This window comes from Taudactylus pleione, unplaced genomic scaffold, assembly GCF_031769625.1.
Source record: "Taudactylus pleione unplaced genomic scaffold, aTauple2 ptg000036l, whole genome shotgun sequence".
Lineage (NCBI taxonomy): Eukaryota > Metazoa > Chordata > Amphibia > Anura > Myobatrachidae > Taudactylus > Taudactylus pleione.
This window is the reverse complement of record NW_028284438.1, coordinates 8,682,284-8,703,289: the sequence shown is the minus strand read 5'-3', so window position 1 is coordinate 8,703,289 and position 21,006 is coordinate 8,682,284. Positions and strand designations below refer to the sequence as shown.

The following is a 21,006-nucleotide window of genomic DNA, read 5'->3' as shown; positions in this document are numbered from 1 at the left end:
AATGCGGTGAAAGCAGCAGTAGGTAACAAAGTTTTCTCTAAACACAGAAGCTGCAATCATGCATTTGCCACGTCCATTATTAAGAGATGTGTAACGGTTCTCAGCTCTTTGTGATGCTGTGGCAACAGTCTATGTTTTTATTCCAGAACATAATCAGATTTTGCGTAGATTAAAACACAGAAAATTCAAACTATTATTTTGTTCCCTGAATAAAAAAAAAATACACAAAACCTGAAATCCTGGATAAACCAATAATGCAAAATTATGTTTTAAGATAGTGTTAATTGACCATTGTTATTGTTTGTTTGTTTTCCAGTTTGTGGCACATCCCAATTGCCAGCAGCAGCTTTTAACCATCTGGTATGAAAATCTCTCAGGATTACGAGAACAGACCATTGCTATTAAGTGTTTGGTTGTACTGGTTGTTGCACTGGGGCTCCCATTTCTTGCTGTCGGATACTGGATTGCTCCTTGCAGCCGGGTATTGAATTTCACATGTAGTAATGATAATGTGTAACACTTCCTCAGACATTTGCAGGTAAACACACAGCTGCCAAACAGGTGAATGTCAGCTCCTCATGAGCTCTGCAGTCTAAGCAGACAGTCCCCAACATGTTTCTTTTAGCCTTTTGAAATTAATATTAACCTATAAAGCCTAGATAATAAGAATAATGAGAATTGTACATTTCACAGAATAAGACACCCAACCTGTTATTGCAACACATCATGATGGTTGGGAATCACTTAATAAGATACTTTGTATTGTGCAATTAATCAGCGATGAACAACAGGGATATTGTTCGGAATACAAATTTCCTGGAACAATTTAAAACCTCAGGTGGTTCCTCACAATTATGTATAGTTGGCAACTACTGTATTATAAGTCCGATGACACATGAAGACTACCGCCTACATCTAGTTTACCAAAAGCAAACAGACAAATAAATACTAACACAATGTATAAAATGTTTTTTTTGTTTTGTTTTATGGATTTTATTAGCTGTTGAGTTTTCCAGCAACAGTCTGAATGTACAGTATGGTTTCAGCCACTAATGTATATCTCCTGAACTGTGCACCAGAGCATTTTGGAGAAATTAGCTATAGTGTCAGTGTATTGCTCATCTTATCCTACAGTATGTTGGCAGAAATTAGATGTTCAACATAGATTGTCTATTGGCCACAATCTTCAATTAAACAGTGGGGACAAGATATTATTTTTATTATTAATAATAATAATAATAATAATAATAATAATAATCATGTTATTTACATAGCACTTTTCTCCCAATAAGACTCAAAGTGCTTTAAATTTGCATTCAAAAATTAAACTTAAGTATTAATAGACTACAGAAAAGAGAGCTACACAATTGGGTTGTATTTTCTTTTTATTTATTAACTAAAGAGATATTAATGAAATGCTTCAGTAAACAGGTCAGTTCTGAGTCTGTTTTTGAAGATTTCTAGAGTGGAGGCCTCTCAAAGGGAGTTCCAGGCAGTTGGAGTCTCAAACATAATAGCCTAACCCCCAAATGAATTAAGAGAGAGTCTAAGTACTGCTAATAATCCTTCATCTGTAAATTTGTGTAAGTGTGTGGGGGTGTAGTCAGTAATCCGATCTTGAAATAGATTCTCCATACAGACAGCCAGTGAAAGAGTAGAGAATTGGCATTATGTTGCAGGAATGGGCCTGGTTAGATAACAGCCTAGCTGTATTAAAAATAAATGATCATAATAGTGAAGCCACAAATTCTTAATGATTTTTGATCACTCTGTTGAGAAAAGTGGTACAGTATTTACTCATATACTAGAAAAACAATTTGACCATTTCCAAAGCAATGTACAGCTGTTGTAAAAAACATAGTTACAGTCCAACACTATTACTATTAGTATTACTATTAGTACATTGTAAAGATCAGTAGCTGCAAAGCACTATTTAAGTGCACAAAGACATGGAAACTTTCATGCATGTATATCTTTTGTATATACAGCTGGTCCATTTGAGCATAAAAATGTGGGTATTATTAGATAAATTGCCAAAAACATAGTTTTGTTACTTTTGTAGTCTTGAAAAGTTCTCTTTTACTTTCATCACCATGAAATATTCAGTTGCATAGATTGTGCCATCGATGCCCTCATTCATATAAAAATATTTGCAGCAACTTTGTGCAACTTGCCCACATATTCATGTGACATTTGTATAATTTAACATATAAAGGTTGCACTACCAGACCAAACACAGGTCTGTTATAGTGACAGTCAGATAATGAAATAACAAAGTTAATATTGATACTTACATAACTATCTATATACAACAAAATGGTCGGCACTAGAGACTTGTGTGAGGGTGAAAGTCCCAGATACTTCCTGTGAGGATCTTCATTATCTGAGAGTGACCCAACCAACTTCACACTGTTTTTGGCCGATTCCACCAACTGAAGGTCCATGCTAGTTTCTAATACATGTGTCTGCTGTTACCATTACTAACAACACTCAACCATTTCATTTTTCTACTAGTATAAAGCTGGTTTTCATGTATGCATAACCATTTCTAAAAGCTAAGAACATGGTAATCTAATTTCTTCTTCGTTCTAGCTCGGCAAGGTTCTCCGCAGCCCATTCATGAAATTTGTGGCTCACGCCGCATCATTTATCATTTTCCTGTGCCTGCTCGTCTTTAATGCTTCTGACAGATTTGAAGGCATTAAAACTCTACCAAACATCACTGTCATTGAATACCCAAAGCAGATCTTTAGGGTGAAGACCACAAGATTCACTTGGACAGAAATGCTCATTATGGTGTGGGTTCTAGGTATGTTTTGTTTCCTGTGCATCTTATGTCCTCATTGATTTATTTGGCAATAGGCAATAGCTTGGCAGAAGGTCCAATATATTAACCTGCTGTGCAATTATAACATTTACAGCATTTGTAAGAGAAAAAAGTGCGACAAAATTGTAACTTAATGCTATAATGAATGAACAAATATTCACTTTGGTTAATTAGTATTGAACACAAAATGAGCTTTAAATGAAAGCTAATGGGTAGACATTAACCAGGAAAGCCTGTCACATTCTACACCTATATTTGCATTAGAGTAGATGACCAAAACGCTTTCTATTTTTTTACATATGGATCATCCCAACAATTAGGTTGTGAGCTTATGTATAGACATTCTTATTTTCCACTATTACATTCCCTTGTCAGCTTCAGAGACCAGCTGGGCAACATCTTCATTTTATTATAAATATGTCACATATGTTTTGTCTAAACGGCACATTAAAGCTGTCAAATCCATCTTTGCTGCTTTATCCTGTTTGTGCTCTCTGTGTCGCTGAGAATAGTACGTGAACCAGGGATTTCTCTGAATGTGACTGCATCACACATCTTGATGCTAGCTTCCTATGCATACACTTGATTTTCACAACCTTTCAATTATGCATAAGGTGACTGTGTAAAAAGAGATCAATAAATGAGTCAGATATTTTACTTGTGAAAGAAATGTAACTCTTTATTTGACATCTCAGTATTTTTTGTCTTTAGTATCTATGTGCATAGGCTACATTGTAACTCTCTTTGCACTAATTAGGTTAATAAAGTTAATAAGAGAGCATGATTTTCCTATGCAGCATTATCACTAACAAGGACTTGTTGTTCTGGTGACAGGAATGATGTGGTCGGAATGCAAGGAGCTGTGGCTGGAAGGACCCAGGGAATATGTACTGCAGCTGTGGAATGTTCTGGATTTTGGGATGCTCTCTATATTTATTGCAGCATTTACTGCAAGGCTTCTAGCTTTCATGCAAGCCACCAAAGCCCAACAGTACGTAGATAAAAATATCCAGGAAAGTGACCTATCTTTGGTCACCCTTCCTCCTGAAGTTGAGTATTTTACCTACGGTAAGAGCACCAGTACTTGTCTGCATGTAATTATGTCATTAATGCTGGTTTGTATGCCCCTCATACAGTGTATATTTGTGTGATTAAGTGGACTTGTCTGACATACTTCTCTCACTTCAAATCATAATTATTTACAGGTGTTGTTCCAAAATGAGGAAGACAATCAATTATGTTTTTATATCACATCATCGAAAGATTGTTACTTATACCCCTTTTCCAATGCCTAAAAAACCCAGGTAATTGTCGTGTCTATCCGTGACTTGGCTCAGTGGAAACGGGTCCAAGGAAAATTCCCGGGTCTACTGACCCAGGATTTCTTCCCGGAAGTATCGAGCAGGGTTTTTAGCGGGTAAGACTACAGTGGAAACAGCTCTTACCTGGGTTTTTTGACCCAGGTAATTGCAAAAGCCTCTGATGGGTCCTTCCAGGGTGCTGGCTGCTCATGTAATCAAATGTATAAAGTCCAGTCCTACAGGATTTAATAGTAAGTACTTATAATAGCATAGGCTATTTTTTGAAGACTGTTTGTTTACATATTTAGACATTGAGTAAAGGCATTATTCATCATTATTCTTTTTTTATCACCTTCTATTTTTACCCAAATTTTCACTTTTTTAACCCATATGTACATATTAAAATGTATTCATTGAAAGTTATATTTTCATAAACTGTGCACCACAGCTGACACTTCCAATCTTGTCCCCTTTTTTTCTTGCTGATGTAATAACCCAGAGCCCAGAGGAGATGCCTGAATAAGGATGTAATTAAAAATGTAATTAAATAAAGAAATAATAAATAAAATATATAATAAGAAGCATTAAATTAAATCAATAATAAATATTAATAATAAAAAATAAAGGATGTCATTTAAAATGTCATTAACTGTGGATGCCACTAAAAATGGCCTGAATAAAGGCCATTTTTAATGACATCCACAGGTTTTGCTGGGCTTACCCGGGTTCAGTGGAAACGGAAGCAACCTGGGAAATACCTGGGGTGAGGGTGCAGTGGAAACAGGGTCTAAGCCGTTTACGACTTGGTAAAATGCTGGGTAAAAAATCCTGGGACAGACCCGGGATTTTGATGGAAAAGGGGTATTAGCTACAGTACTGTATGCTGCCTAGATCCACACATCTCTACAGCTTCTTTTATATTTATTTTGTATTTTAGAGTTTTGGGCAAAACTGCATTTTAGTAATGGTGCACTAAGTCAGTAATTGTTGGAAAGGTTTATTGAAGGGCATTTTAAAGCTAGGTACACGTTATACAATTTTCAGGCCGACCTGACAGATCTTGGTTGTTGGCTCAATAATTGTATAGTGTGTACGCTGCACAAGGACCCCTACTAGTCCTTCTAACGAGGCATCATGCTCTATCGCTTACAAGTTACCACACAGTTTTGTCTATTACCAGACCATTCCTCAGTCTCATCTCTGGACACACATCCTCTTCCAGTTAGGTTGTTTGCTTACTCACACTCCGCCCAGTACCAGTACCTGGCCTCACTCAGCAACCAGTTTCAGGCCTTTGTCTGATCACTTGTGATGTGTGGAACTTACGTAGTCTTATTATTAACATAAACATGTAATTTAATTTTAATATACAATTAGTCTGAGGAAGTGCAAAATGGAAGCACATTTGATTTGCAGATGTCCTTAAAGACAATTATGACAATGTTATAACCAGCTGCAAACAACATATTACACAACAGTAATAATCAGAGTGCAATAGGGAGATAAAGTAGTATTATCCAATTAGCAATAAGTAAATAGAACACGTCATACCATTCGCTTCATTTCCTGCATTAGCCCCTATTAGACTCCATATAATGTAATAATATGATGTGATATAAGACAGAGACCATTTATCTAAATATTGATATCTGAATTCAGTAGTGCTAGATGTATGCTTTTCATGGATTACAGTGTGTGGCAGACCCTGAGAGTAATTATTATGTTAATAAATCACAGACAATCATAGACAACCTATATCAAGTTACTCACATTTTTCAAATAGAGGCTACCATTAGACTGGGATAAAAAAAACAGAAATGGAAAAGCTTGTAATTAATCAAACTGCTCTCGGCCATGCTCTGTGACATGGATTCTCAGCTCACTATAAATTGATCAAAGCATTTAAGTGTAGCTTGTTTTTTCCCTAATAAATAGCAGGTTGTTTGATGTCTTCTTGCATCTTCGGGAGATATTTTGCAACCAGCGAGCAGCTGAGCGTAATCATAATCAATATAACAGTATTTGCTACTGTAATGATGGATTGTTACTCCTAAAACCACAGCATATCTCTCTTCACTGCTTTTAAATGGATCATGGAGCATTCAGTAAAACTAGGCAAAAAAAAAAACAATACATGGAATATGTGAGGTCAGGTATCTGGCTCAGCTCCACAATAATTCCAATGGTACATTTTCATTGTTTTTGTCCATTGCTTATAACACAGGTTCTCAAACTCGGTCCTCAGGACCCCAAACAGTGCATGTTTTCCAGGTCTCCTCACAGAATCACAATTGAAATAATTAGCTCCATCTGTGGATCTTTTAAAATGTGTCAGTGAGTAATGGATACACATGTGCATCTGCTGGATTACCTGGAAAACGTGACCTGTGTGGGGTCCTGAGGATCGAGTTTGAGTACCACTGGCTTATAATAACCATAAAGATATTATGGGGCATAAACAGTACATTGTAACAGTGTCGACAGCATTTTAGCTGTGCCACTTAATTTCCCACTATTGTCTTGTACAATCAAGATTACCCAATTTGTTGATGGTTTGGCCAGTTGGAAATCATTGGTCTGTTCAGTCATAAAATTATTTTCCATGAGCAAAGTTGAACGTATGAACTTTGATGGAGACACTTTTTGATGGAGACTACTTTTTGCGTAGTAGATGCTTCAATGCCTCAGAGTAAACGTTTTGAGGAGCTTTTGCTGAATCGAGACACAATTTTCATGCTGGTCTTTCATACATCTACCAGGCTGCTGTTGGCTTTTAGGTGATGGTTTTAATGTATTGACTGGACAATAAACGTGCAGTGTAAAAATATTCCTGGACACATAATTTTGCCAGTGGAAGGTGCCAGCTGGAAGATCATAAACCCATTAGTGTTATTTTGGTTTGACAGCATCATGTGACTGCTCCTAGTATCCAGCCCCATCTAACAGTGGTTCCTTGTAATCATTTGCTGACTTCTTCACATTTATCTAGACCACCTACTGTATGTGATTAGGAAATCACAAGAAACTACTCAACTGGTGGGTGTGACCTATAAACTATTATCTTATTGACACTGTCAGGGGTAATCAGCTCCATCTAGGTGGTCAGTCACCAGGGTCCTTAGCAGCTATGACTCCTGCAATTGTTGTAGTTAAACCAACAGCAACTAATCAACATTTAGTTTCATTGTATAATTACAACTAGAGCAATACACTGGTAATTGCTGATTGAGTGCTACTTTAGTAATTACATTTTTGTTACCTTCCTTACATCTATATGCATAGATGTATGCTGGATTTGGTCAAATGAAGAAGAAAATACTTATTTATTCAATAATTTATAGGGTATGTGCAGATATAGCGTTTTCAAATATGTCAACTTTGTCTTGCAGTCTTTATGACTTTTGCTCTACAAATGCTAACAGGATGTATACTATTAATTAAACATAAACATATTGTTATCTGGTCAACCCATAGGAAACATGTCTACTGTCAGACAGTGTGAAGCTTTTGATATCAGCTGAGATGTAATGATATTACCCTAATGTACTTTGAAAGCTGTAATTAGGCGCAATTTGTCTTACATGAGCATCAAAGAAATGTAAGCGACACATGTTGTGTTTACTGTACAATAATACACCTAAAGTCCACAAGGTTCATAATTCTGTAAACATTATGAATTCTAAAGCTATCATTCCCTACTTTGATGTTCTTAAACAAATTTTGTAGGGACAAAATGCCACTTTAGACACTGAAAATCAAGATTAAAAATAAAAAACTAAACCTTAGATACAAGTTGATTTACCTAAAAGACCAATCAATAACAATCACAAAAAAAGACGTAACCTGTCTAAACTTTTAAACTGATGGTTTTATTGTATTTTTAAGAAATATTTTTTTTATGAAACATTTTATTGACAGTTCAAAAAACATAATACTGAGTTATCCCACACGAATATATAAATCTGAGAATGAAAAGGGTACATAAATTGAACCAAGAAATACAACAGAAATAGCAAAACAGTATATTGGATAGCAACAAAAATTTGAGCTAATAAATATTAAATTTTAGGACTCTAAATGTGAGGGTTGGTAGGGAAGGGTGAGCGGAGAAGAGAAAAAATAAAATAAAATAGTAATAGGCAAAAATAAACCAAAAACAGTGGGGATAAGATAATCATGCCAAAAAAATTCACATAACATCAATAGTATAAATTGAAAGGAAAAGCATAGCCGTGAAAAGTATCCAAACTGGTAATACAGTCTTCTCGGTGTCCAAATATAACTGGGAGGTAACATTTCCTTAATGAAACACCTAAAATAAATAGAAAGGAAAAGAAAATAAACAAATCCAAAAGTTAAGACATTTGACGCAACAGGTACCACCTGGTCAATTTGAGAATCTTAATAATCTGGGATTGAGTAGATGATGGGAGCGTAATAATATACAGTTCCCATTTCTTATTAAAACATTTGACACCATGCTCTATATTTTAGAAATATTTTTAAGACTGTCAAACGTTTTTTAACACTTGTAGAGTTCAGGAGACATTGACTGATGTAGGGGAACCACAGGCAAAATCATGCGTTTTTATTTTTCCAAAATATTTAGTTAACAAATGGTGGTCTCATCTGGCTTGTTATGTTTGTTAATGTGACTGTTTATACTGTATCTTTGACTGGAATTGGTCATGAATGGGCTACTGGAGGAATAAATGCTATGGACCCAGGAAATATAATGTAGGTCTGAGGGCCCTGCATTCTCCCTGAAAAAGTTATTTATTGTGAAACGTCCAGCCAAGCATCTACTTGAAATGGTCACACCCAAGAGTGTGTGTGTAATATTGAAGTCTTACACAATACAAATATAGACACATATATATCTCAAGATAAGTGCAACACAATTGTAAAAGATGATTGCATAAACTTACAACTAACTATACCTTAGAAGTGCAGCTTAATAGCAATGCAAGAGCTGAATTCAACAGAATGTATTGAAGTGTCATATACATAAGTGAAAATAGTGTCTTGGAATTTCCCATGGAAAATGTAATGAAATACAAACAGCCCCACATCCATTGTTTACCATTTTTTAAATCTAAATGGAATTTTCTTTCCCGAAGTGGAAATTAAGAAGTCAGAGTAGACTGCTGTAGCTTGACATAATGTAGAAGCAATGTTAACGAATGCTGTACTATCAAGGTTTACTAAAGGGGTCAATACACACACACAGCCAATCAGAAGCAGCTATATAGTGCTGCTGATGTCATCATCATCATCAGCAGCAGGTATATTTACACCTGGCCTCCATTGCCCACAAAAGGTATGCCACCTAACGAGCTTTTCTGCAGATGTGGACAAGTCCAATTTTTGGTTATATTGGCCTACTTTTATAATGTCCCCTCTGGGAGAGAGCCCAAGGAGATGTCCAGGTGGATGGAGCTTTAATTTGCGTTCTTGTGTAGTGGGTGGCGGAGCAATGAGGATGCACTTAATTGCATCCTCAGGCTCCTGGTCCTCCCATTTCAGTGGGAATGTGGGTGATATCCGGGAGCCTGGTGTACTTTCCTGGGAAAGATCCTCGAATATCATGAGTCTCCCAGACATTCCATGAGAGTAGGCAAGTAAGATTAGGACACATCTCCTGATGGAGCAACACTTATGTGGACACAGCTTTACTATACTCCACGTACACTTGCCTAGCCCCATTCCGACTCTCCTGGCATATGGTGCCGCAAGTCTGATACACTGAAATGTAAATATGGACATAGTGTATAATATGCATGTATAGTAAGGAAATAGGCGATAACTCAGGATTTGTTCAGTAGCTGCAAACATAAATGTATTTATGTAACTATGCTTTCTCTCCCCAAATACTAGTCTCTCCCCAAATACTAGTCTCTCCCCAATACTATTCTCTACCCAATACTATTTTTAAACTGTAAGAATGCACAGCTGGTGGTCTCAAACACTCCACATTGGTGCATCATCGCGATGATCATCAACGCTTACATCGTCCTATGGCTGGCACAGGGTCTCCATCTAAACTTTCTCTAAAGTTGGCCTCTGTGACTATGGCTTTGCGTTTGGGAACGCAGCTGCGATCACTGACATGCCCATGACACTCCCATCACACACCCATGAGACAGCTTTTTTTTTGCATTCACTCAGGCCACCTCCCAGGAACTCCCACGTTTTTCCATTATCATCTCACATGAGCGCAGTTGCATGTGCACAGGGATCTCTGCATACACTCAGTGGTATGTATGCTGTTGAGGTTCCCAGAACTTTTTGACCATGCCCAGTAGCAAATAATCACTCAACTGCACAAACCTAGACATTGCGTCCACCTCTGTATCAGGCCCGTTGTCATGTGCCAGGTAGATTAGTATCTGTACTGATACAGAAGAGAAAGCAGTTTTAAAGAAGTGCATTTAGGGCACGGCACACCATTGAGAAAAGTCATTTTTGTATTGTTTGATTTTATTTTTGTTTACAAATCTATACTTTAGTAGCATTTTAGACTGTCTCTTATTATGTCATGTGTAAATCTAGTCTTTCTACTAAGTTCTAAGAACAAATATAGTTAAATATATGTTTTGATTTTCATAGGATTAAGCGTGTCCTGATATTCCTTTCACTATGCCAGTTTTACTGCCATCTGCTGTAGCGCTTTTACCAGCCGTTAAAGATTTATCTACATTTTCAATCTCTTTACTTTCAGCTGGATGATCTACAATTTTGACTGCTTTATTATGTACCATTTATTAAACATCAATTTTGTTTCAAACATACCAAGATGTGCCTGTGTGGTTTTAGCTTATAAACATGACAAATGCTGCGCACCGTAAAGTAAAAAGAATGACTGAATCGTCCATTATACATAAAGAATTGTCCCTTTGTACTGTATGTACACATAACAACAATAAATCCCAATAGTTCAGTTCTCCCTTTTCATTATTATAGTCAGTGATGTGTTTCTGTTTATACCACATCCATTATAACATTAGCGTTATTTACCACCAGGTGTATGTGCACATTTTACATTAAAATTAAAGATTCAGGTTTTAAAATTGAACCAAAATGACCCTACTGAAAATGTTCCTGGTGTTTTCTGTTAAATACAAAAAACTGAATTCTGATTATCAACCACTGGTCCTGTAGCAGTTTTTGGGACCTTCCACACTCTCCGACGGCACTTTGGTAAGTTCCCCTCCCATCACCATTGCTCAACTGTTGCAAAAAAAAGGAGTAACACTTCCACTCCTATTACAAACTATGGCTGAATGAGGTTCCTGGGGGAGAACCCAAGGTAATCCCATGAGCTTCCCAAATAGGCTGGGTGCCTGCCCTTGGCTCCAAAAATAATAATAATAATGTAATTTTGCTGATATGATAAAGCACTTGGTGTGCTGCTTCTATAGCATAGACGCGCTTCAAATAAGCATTTACACATATAGGTAACCTCTCCCTGTGCCCTATAATTCTGACCCATGACACACTCAAATCTCTTCTGGCACCCTTTCCTTCTGTGTGGGTTCCTAGCCGCCATCCTCTTTCTCTTGCCACCCTTTCATGTTATCTTAACCCATTACACCTTGTCCTTTCTTCTGGACAACGTCACCTCTCATGCGGGATCCTATCCTAGATAGATGTTTATTGGATTTACATGGATCTGCATGTCCCCATCACAAATATATTATTATTGCCCCCATAATATATCTTGTTCTGATTGCCTGCTATCTTTTCCAGCTTTTTCGACTAAACCACCAGTGGTTTTGGCCTTTGTAAACTGCTGCACATCGCCAGTTGTTCTAAATTTCAGCCTCAAACTGCTTTATAGTAAATATGGCAGGTTTTTACCATTAAACCAACAATAATGTGCTTTGATGTGTGACAATTTTAAACCTCTAGGTCAGGGGGTCTCAAACTCGGCCCTCAGAAACCTGTACAGTTCACGTTCTCCAGGTCACCCAGCAGGTGCACAGGTGTATTCATTAGTCACTGACACATTTTAAAAGATTCAAAGATAGAGCTAATTATTTCACTTGTAATTCTGTGAGGATACCTATAAAACATGCACTGTTAAGGGTCCAGAAAACCGAGTTCGAGAACCGGGGCTCTAGGTCAAACAAATGAGCAGATAACACCTAACTTAGGTGCACTCCCAATGTTGATATTAAATGAGTTGCTACTTAAAATTACATGATATATTGCCATCATTTTAGGATATGTGCTTCACGAACAGAAAGTATGTTTAAAGAAAAACAAAAACAAAACTGAATTTGTTGTGATAGATTTATGCTTTGTTTATTTTGCATAAAAATGTGATTATCATTAGTATTACATGTATTTACATTTATTTATTACATTAAAAGATTGTTTTGGCAACATGCATAATTGTTGAACAGTGCAAATTATTTATGCATTACCAACTAACCTTTTTTAATGCATAACCCTAATTAACTAACATTGATGTAGGAAATAGAGCTGACCACCTCATCCTTCATTAAATATACAAAAATATTTTGATTGATATTTTCTTGTCAGCTAACAACAAACAGACAGAGGGTATAGAGAGTAGAGACACAGATATGGGGACAGTCCGACGGTCATGGCCACAAGCGGACAAAAAAAGCAGTGGTCAGTAACTGGTATTCAGATAGACAAGCAGACAGCAGGCGTAAGAATGGCTGGGGAAATGCTGTGTCTTAAAGCAATAATAATAGTACAAAAAGCAAAGACAAACACGTATGCCTATCCGGATATGTTTGGTGACAGGAGGTAGCTTTAAGCAAGGCATCATAAGTTACCATCCAAATGCCTTGAAAATTGGAAATGTTGGAATGGAATACACAGCAGGGACTCCTGAAAAGGAGGAAACCGGTTTGATGAGTACCTGGACAATGAAATATTAATTGGATGTAGCTGTGCCATGCTGTTACATTTAACTGTGGTACAAAAAAATCAAATTAATAAAAGTCTGTTTCATTTGCATTCTGTATTTATGTACTGGGTATCTTTTGGTTTGTTCTCTTTTTCTTTTCTTTTTTTAATATAAAGACATATTTTCTATTTTAATTTGCATTTAAAAATATGTACTATGCCATATATTGATGTGTGTCCCTTGAAGGGGTTTATTTAAATTGTTATTCCATTGCTGTTCTTGTTGTAAAGCTGACTTAAGACTTATGATGCCACCTACTGGTTAATGTTGGAATTTTTCAACAGCGAAAAGGCAGTCTCATTCCTTGTGTTTATCTTTCCCCTTACATTTGAAAATATAGCTCAGTTGTCCCTTGCCCACTACGCGTCTTTCTCCAAGAAAAAAGGGACAATTGCATCTATGTCACTGCACAGTGGTGCAATGGTCCTAAACTGCTCAGTCCATTTGTGAAGTGTGTCTTATGTACAAGCATCATTTACATACAATAGTGTGGTTGTCATCAGGGGTGTCTCCTTGGTCATAATTGGTCATAATGGCAACATTGAACATGACCACATTTTCATAATGTTGACATTCGGCATGTCGACACATGTTATGTCGACATTGTTAGCACATCAATATCATAGTTTTTATTTGATTCTGTACTTAACCCTAATACTAACCCTCCTGGAAATGTCAACATTCTGTCAATGTTGACATTTTCCAGGTGTCAACATTAATGATGTTTCATTTTAGCCATGTTGACATCATCATTGTCAACCTTCTGCTGGCAACATCGTGAATGTGGACATGCTGAACGCTGACATGGTTACCCCCAGCATTTACCTTTCCATAAGGATGGACACCAGTTGCTGGATGACATCTTCAGTGATGCTCTTTTCAGGGAAAACATACGTAGTGCCGGCGTTTGGGATCCCGGCGGTCAGAATCCCAACGCCAGCATTCCAACAGGGTTAGAATACCGACACTTTGTTGGTCGGTATCCTAACCCTCCCCTGTCCCTACCCTAACCCTCCCTCCCCGGTGCCTGAAACTAACCTCCCCCACTAGTGCCTAAACCTAACCTTCCCCTTCCCGTACACTAATGCTGCCCATCCATTTAACGAAGCGGGGGACGACGGTACAATTATGACGCCGTCGTCTCCCGTGGGGTGAACTGCATACACTGAACGTTCAGTGAATGCAGATCAATCATCCCCGAACATGGCAACCTGACGGCGGTCATCAGGTTGACCGTCATGTTCGGGCGATGATTGATGTTAAAAACGACCAGCGGGCACGCGCATCACTGGTTGTTTTTAACCTTTTACTGCCCAATTTGCGGGCGATTACCAAGCAATGGAGCGATAACGACCGTCGTTATCGCTCCATCGCTAGGTTTAATCGTCTAGTGGATGGGCAGCATTAACCTAACCCTCCCCCCATAGTGCCTAACCCTAACCCCTAACCCCAACCTTCCCCCTAACCCCAGTACTTACCTTCCGGATGCCTGCAGCCGGCATGCCAGCGCCGGTATTCTAACTAGTGTCGGGATTCCAGCATCGGCATTCTGACCGCCAGATTCCCAGCGGTCGGGATATTGACCGCATCCCTTTTCAGTGAGGTGGGGTTGTGTTCAGTGGACCTAATGTGGCTACTAGCAAATGGGCTGGGCAGTTCAAGAACTTTGCTTGATTGCACTGTAACTGAGGTGCTGTTATCCATTAATTTCCTAAAGAAAGATGCACTGCAGGCAATGACAGTCTAACCCAAATTGTGAGGTCTCTAGAATATCTGTACAGTAATATCACCTCTATTTCTGAAAAACCAGTTCTTCATCTGCACTCAGCAGGAAGACAGGACACTGGAGAATTAAGTCCTGAATATTGTGGCTTAATTTAAATGTTAGGGAAGCAAACAGCTGTGCAAGGAGGACATCATTGTTTCAAACTCAATTGGGGATTGAGGAGTAATCCATTGTGCCAAGCTCAGAGGAGGCACCTGCCATGCCTACCAGCATCTCTTTCATGAGGAGAAAAACTCTCTCGCTCTGGAGCTCTCTACAAAAGGGGCAGCTGTTGATGTTGATCGACAGCTCGCCCCGTTTTGTAGGCGGGCCGGGGGGGGGGGTGGCCAAAACGGAGGCGTTCCTTAAGGTTTTGTGGGCGGCCGCACTGACATCATCAGGAAGCAGGAAGCTCCCTGGGCCTTGCGGCTGCTGAGACCCAACCTTAGGGTCTCGTCGCAAGCCCCGATGGTCGTGATGATGTTCACCATCGCGACCATCAACCTGGTCGGTCGCTAAGCTGTACGTGGTAACCCACAGCTTACCTAACGACCAGGAGCCCGCACTTCAAAAATGAAGCGGCCGCCCTCGTTTAAAACGAGCGCTCGCTTCTTGCTAGCGCCTCTGAATGAGGGCCACAGTGTGAGACAAGTAGTATGGGAATAACTTTGGAGCTTACACAGCATGCTACTGTGTTTGTACCCTCAGAAAACACCAAGATACCTGGATGGTCCTGCTCTGGATGAAGTTGTCAAACATATACAAATGTGTCACAGTGATGAGCTTATTGAGATAGATAACTGATTTAAGGAATGAGAAAGGACTACGGTATTTGCTCTCAGCTTACATGGCGAATATAACCCATTAACTGGCTATGGCAGAGGTAACGACCTGCACTGTGGAGACATAACTTGCAGTTACTTGCCTTAGTGGTTGGCTTGTCCCAATTACTTTTAAACCAAGTCTGCTGAAGACCTGCTTTAGTTCCACTACAGCTTTCCCCAGGGGTTGGAAAGAAAATAGCTGCTTTGCCTGGTGGACACAATATCTACCCACCATAGCTCAGAAGTTTTACTTGCAGAATTGCACCCAAAACATACTTAATGTTGGTGAACTCAAAATGCATAATGGTGGCTAATAATATGCCAGTCACTGCCAATGGAGCAGAGTGGCTAGATGTTGAGCTGCATGAGTATGGATAAAGCTTCAATAGCATGAGGTAAAGCAACCTGGCCTCTATGCTGTAGTAGCCATTTTGAGCTTGAATATACTGGATGATTGCAGTCAGGTCAGCAGGCCTTATATAGGTTGCTGAAGTACCGGATTGTAGTGTGGTAAAACTGTAAACCTTTATAAATAGGGTCACCTGTATTCCATTTGGATGACAAATTGTACTTCATTTGTGGATGGCAGCAGAAAGTATCTAAATGGAGTTACAGTCTTGGAAGAACCACTGTTGACTGTTGGGAGGAATGGGTAGCTTTGAACCCTGTAGAACTGAAAACAGGTCTAATGTGGATACTTGCATGAAGACACAGCTCACATCACCAAGAACACATGGTTTGTCTATTGGATAGACAACACTGCTAATGTTCTACAGTAGCTAGACTCACAGAGAGTCAAGTTTGTCTGTGAAATGATATTCTTCCTTGACCCTAAGAGGTGAACTTACCTCTTAGGGACCGAAACTGACCATTTTCGAAGGCGTGTTTGTGTCTAAAAAACGGCTATTTCCGTTGAGTTTCAGCTTCAATTGAAAGCCGGCGTTGATGTCAGTTTGTTTTTGTAGCTCTAAATGCTGTCGTTTTTTATCTTTCAGTTCAAAACCATTGGCAAATATAAGTTCAAAAATTACGGCAAACCTGTCCAAACAGAAGCACTGCACAGATCACTATAATATGTGCAGGCTTCTTATGTGTAAAAGGCTAGATATAGTTAAAAGTTATAAAGAAAATATGTGGGGTCCCTCCTAAATCTATAGCCAGCCTCTCAGCCTGGTCTGGTGCTAGAAATTCATGGGAAAAACCAATGTGGGATCCACCCCGATTTTCCAATGAACAGCACCAAACTGAACCAGCTGGGGGCCTACACTCTAGCAGGGAGACACACAGCATGGGGTCCCCCTGCCATACTATAAACCAGCCCCAAACTGGTCAGCCCAGGCCTGAAATTCCTTGGGAAATCAGGACACCATAAACTAACTGGGTTTATCCCTCCCGAGGAACCCACAAGTTTGGGCTGAAAGCCTGGGGCTATTCCTTGCACCTTGGTGGCAGTGGGTGCGGGATTAATGTGGAACAATAAGTGACAGCAGGTCCTGACATTAAGGGCCCGCTAGAACCTGTAGTCCATCTCTAAAGAAAATATTAAAATAGGCACTGAATTCACACACCAAAGGGGTAGTATTTTGTTTAAAATGTTTCAAAAATAAATTCGCACTTACCAAATCCATGGATGCCCTACTCTTTGGTCCAAGTAGAAGTCCACTGGTCTTCGGAAAACAATAAACCTAACAAGATTTCAAGGACAGCATTGTACATACAGTGCTTTGCATAATAGCAGCAGGTTATTGCCAGTCACTCCCATAGAACTGAATCAGGAAGCGCTGATTGGCTGAGAGTGCCCAATCCACTGAACAATCATATTACATCTATGTGATTTATTGTTAACAAGCTCATAATAAATCTTCATTCTGTTGTAAATCAGCTACAAGAGATCTCTAATACATTTACAGAACTTAATTTATGAAGAGAGGAATTTGATATTGTTCACCAGCCACTAATGAATTTGGGCACCGATACTATTTATTGTAGTTATTTACCATGTCTTTGCTTTCTTTCAGCCAGAGATAAATGGCTGCCGTCTGATCCGCAGATCATATCTGAAGGCCTATATGCCATAGCTGTTGTGCTGAGCTTCTCACGCATAGCCTACATCCTGCCAGCCAATGAAAGCTTTGGACCTTTGCAGATATCACTAGGGAGAACAGTGAAGGACATCTTTAAGTTTATGGTTCTCTTTATAATGGTGTTTCTAGCATTCATGATTGGGATGTTTATCCTGTATTCATATTACCTTGGAGCTAAAGTGAATTCTGCCTTCACCACGTAAGTATTATATCACATATGCTTTAGTAACATGTTTTTCTTAAAATGTTTATTTATTTACAGTATTATACATACAGTACATATTCATAATCACAAACATGATCAGAATTTAAACTAGAACTTGTAGTTAAATGCAATTAATTAGTTATGAATTTAGATTATCTGCAAAGGTTCTGCCAGCCCTTGCCTTTTCCAAAGTACCTTTACTGTACAATAAAATATAACGTTCATAAAAGAGTAAGAAATGACAGGAAATTATCCAAAAGGAATTATGTCACAAAGGCTGATTGTAGTAAAGAATAACAACCGTACAAATGCCCTAAATGCAAGTAGACATAAAAATTATTACTGGGCCTGATTCAGCATGGATCGCAAACTGAGATCACAGCTGCATAATCGCAAGCAATAAAGCTGCGAAAATAGGCTAATGTTTGCCCCCGCAGCCAGCGTAGAGACGCCCACTACTGCTTTCTCACATCCGTAACATCGGAGAATATCGTCCCCTCACGCACAATTACAGCATGTCTGACCTGTCTCAGAATTTGTACTCAAGCTGCCAGGGCCGGCTCCAGGGGGAGCCGCGCCCTGTGCAGGACAGGTAATTGACGCCTCTTGGGGGCATGACATAATTGCCATAGGCCATGCCCCCTAAATGACGTTATTTGGGGGCGTGCCCATATGGCACGCCTCCTGTTAACGTCAGGCTGGGGGCGAGCCCAGCACTATGTCAGAAGCTGGGCTGTATGCAGCATCCATTTCTATTCTCCAGGGACGGCACCGCCACACAGCTGCGGCGGTGGAGGTGCCTAACCTCCCCACTGCCAGCGGGACACTTCGTCCCGGGGGGTGGAACAGCAGGGCAGTGCCCGAAAAACGTGACTGTCACGCTGAAATCGGGAATGGCTGGGAAGGGTGTGCCCTCTATGGGGTGGCGCCCCTGTTCACCCGCACTGGTCGAACATGCTTCGAGCCGGCCCTGCAAGCTGTGTAGGCAATCGCAGTGGCTAATTTATGCAAGCCCATGCATTTCCTCCAACCATTCCCCCATCACCACCCCTAAAAGCCTGTCACTCACTCTGCGATGGATTCCACAGTGTGTCTGTAATCGCAGTGCGATCGCCGCACACACGTACATGGCGCATGCAACAATTGGCTGATCTGCGTAATGTTGTAATTGTGATCCATGCTGAATCAGGCCAACTATGTGTATTGTTATCATTGCTATCTATTAATACTATGTAATTACATAACAATTGTGATGTTTATTGCTACATATACAGCACAACCATTAATGCTAGGGTAATGCTGGATACACACTATGCTATATGCCATTCAATCAGCAGACGAATTACATATTGCATAGTGCATCTGTTTGTGGGTACAGAAGATATGTCTGTGAATGACGTCATTCACAGACATATCGCACTGGTCCTGTGGCACAGCTGACGCCTATATATCTTGCAGATATATCAGTACTGTACATCTGGCTGCCTGTACGGCCAACGATGACCAACCTGTATGCTGGCCCAGGAACCACCGACAATTATGTCATATCTGGTTCCTGTAGCCAGGCATGTCGGGCTGTGTATTGGTAAGTGTGTATACACAATATCGTTTGTGCATATCACTTACCAAATTGTCGGATCGGTCAGCCCATTTGGCGGGCGGGCGGCTGATCTATCAGGTGTATACCCAGCTTAAGATAGGTTAAAATTAGCAATATTTATTGATAAAATTGCTATATTATATTATTTTTACATTTTGGGGTCAAACCAATTAGTTGCGAATTGCGAGTTTCTGTTTTCTCTTCGAATTCGCAAAGAGAATTAATTTTTCAATCCAATTAGCAACTCGCACTGAACCAGTCAGAGTGAATTTGCATTTTCTATTCTCACCTCCCTGAGGGTGAGAGATGGAAAGTAATATCTTTATTTTAAGGTTATAATGTTGAGACACCAAGCTGAACCCATTGGACACACCTCTTAATGACTAATTAGGCAATTGGAAGTTTCCAATTAGCTTGATTAGTCCAATAACTACATGTCATTTTTTAGGTTAAAAAATGCCCTTAGATTACCCCAAAATCAACGTTTTCGTTAGTTTAGGCACCCCAAATTTAATTAGTTTTTTTTTAGTTGAAAAATAATTAAGTACCCCAAAATCACCTTTTTACTTCCTTTATTTGCATTTTTCATTTAATTTGTTTGGGATTAAACGAAAAAAGTTTGCTTTTTATCATTTGCTTTGCATTTTTTTTTAAAAGCACAAATCAGTTATTTGACTCCATTTAAAAACCTTTAGTACTTTCCTTATGCTCAGAAACAGCCTTTTATACGGTCCTGATAACAAAATTATCAATTTTGGGAGGTCCAGGATGATCTCCGCACTTTTTCATGCACTTCTCTTACATTCATTTGGCAGTCAATTCGCAAACCTCCAATGCGAGTACCGCAAATAGGCATTTTTATTTGGATTGGAGAATTCTCGGGTGCGCATATTTCTTGTGAAGTCTGCTAGTTTAATTAAACAAACTTGCTACTTGCAATTCACACTTAATCGGATTGATCCCTTAGTGTTCAGACCCAGGAAGGATTTTATACTAATTATGGTGCTTACCTACTCATAACATATCCAGAATTCAAGAATTATAATTTCAAAGTTTTATTTATTTAGCAAATATACAGTCAGGTCCATAAATATTGGGACATTGACAGAATTTTGAGATTTTGGTCTCTATTCACCACCACAATGGCTTTGAAATTAAACAAACAAGATGTGCTTTAACTGCAGACTTTCAGATTTAATTTGAGGGTAATTACATCCAAATCAGGTGAACGGTGTAGGAATTACAACAGTTTCAATATGTGCCTCCCACTTTTTAAGGGGCCAAAAGTAATGGGACTATCATCTCAAAAGCTATTTCATGGACAGGTGTGGGCTATTCCCTCGTTATTTCATTATCAATTAAGCAGGTAAAAGGTCTGGAGTTGATTCTAGGTGTGACATTTGCATTTGGAATCAGTTGCTGTCGACTCTCAATATGAGATCCAAAGAGCTGTCAC

At 39.1% G+C, this 21,006-nt stretch overlaps 1 protein-coding gene across 2 annotated transcripts in view; it reads left to right on the top strand.

Moving 5' to 3' along the window:
• Window positions 1–21,006, top strand: part of TRPC3 (transient receptor potential cation channel subfamily C member 3) — a 239,097-nt gene that overhangs the window by 186,297 nt on the left and 31,794 nt on the right. For both annotated transcript variants that reach the window (XM_088452253.1, XM_088452252.1), the window contains exons 4-7: window positions 317–481; window positions 2,593–2,809; window positions 3,662–3,895; window positions 17,680–17,944. In XM_088452253.1, the coding sequence (XP_088308379.1) occupies window positions 317–481; window positions 2,593–2,809; window positions 3,662–3,895; window positions 17,680–17,944 (881 nt within the window). The remainder of the gene's footprint in view (window positions 1–316; window positions 482–2,592; window positions 2,810–3,661; window positions 3,896–17,679; window positions 17,945–21,006) is intronic.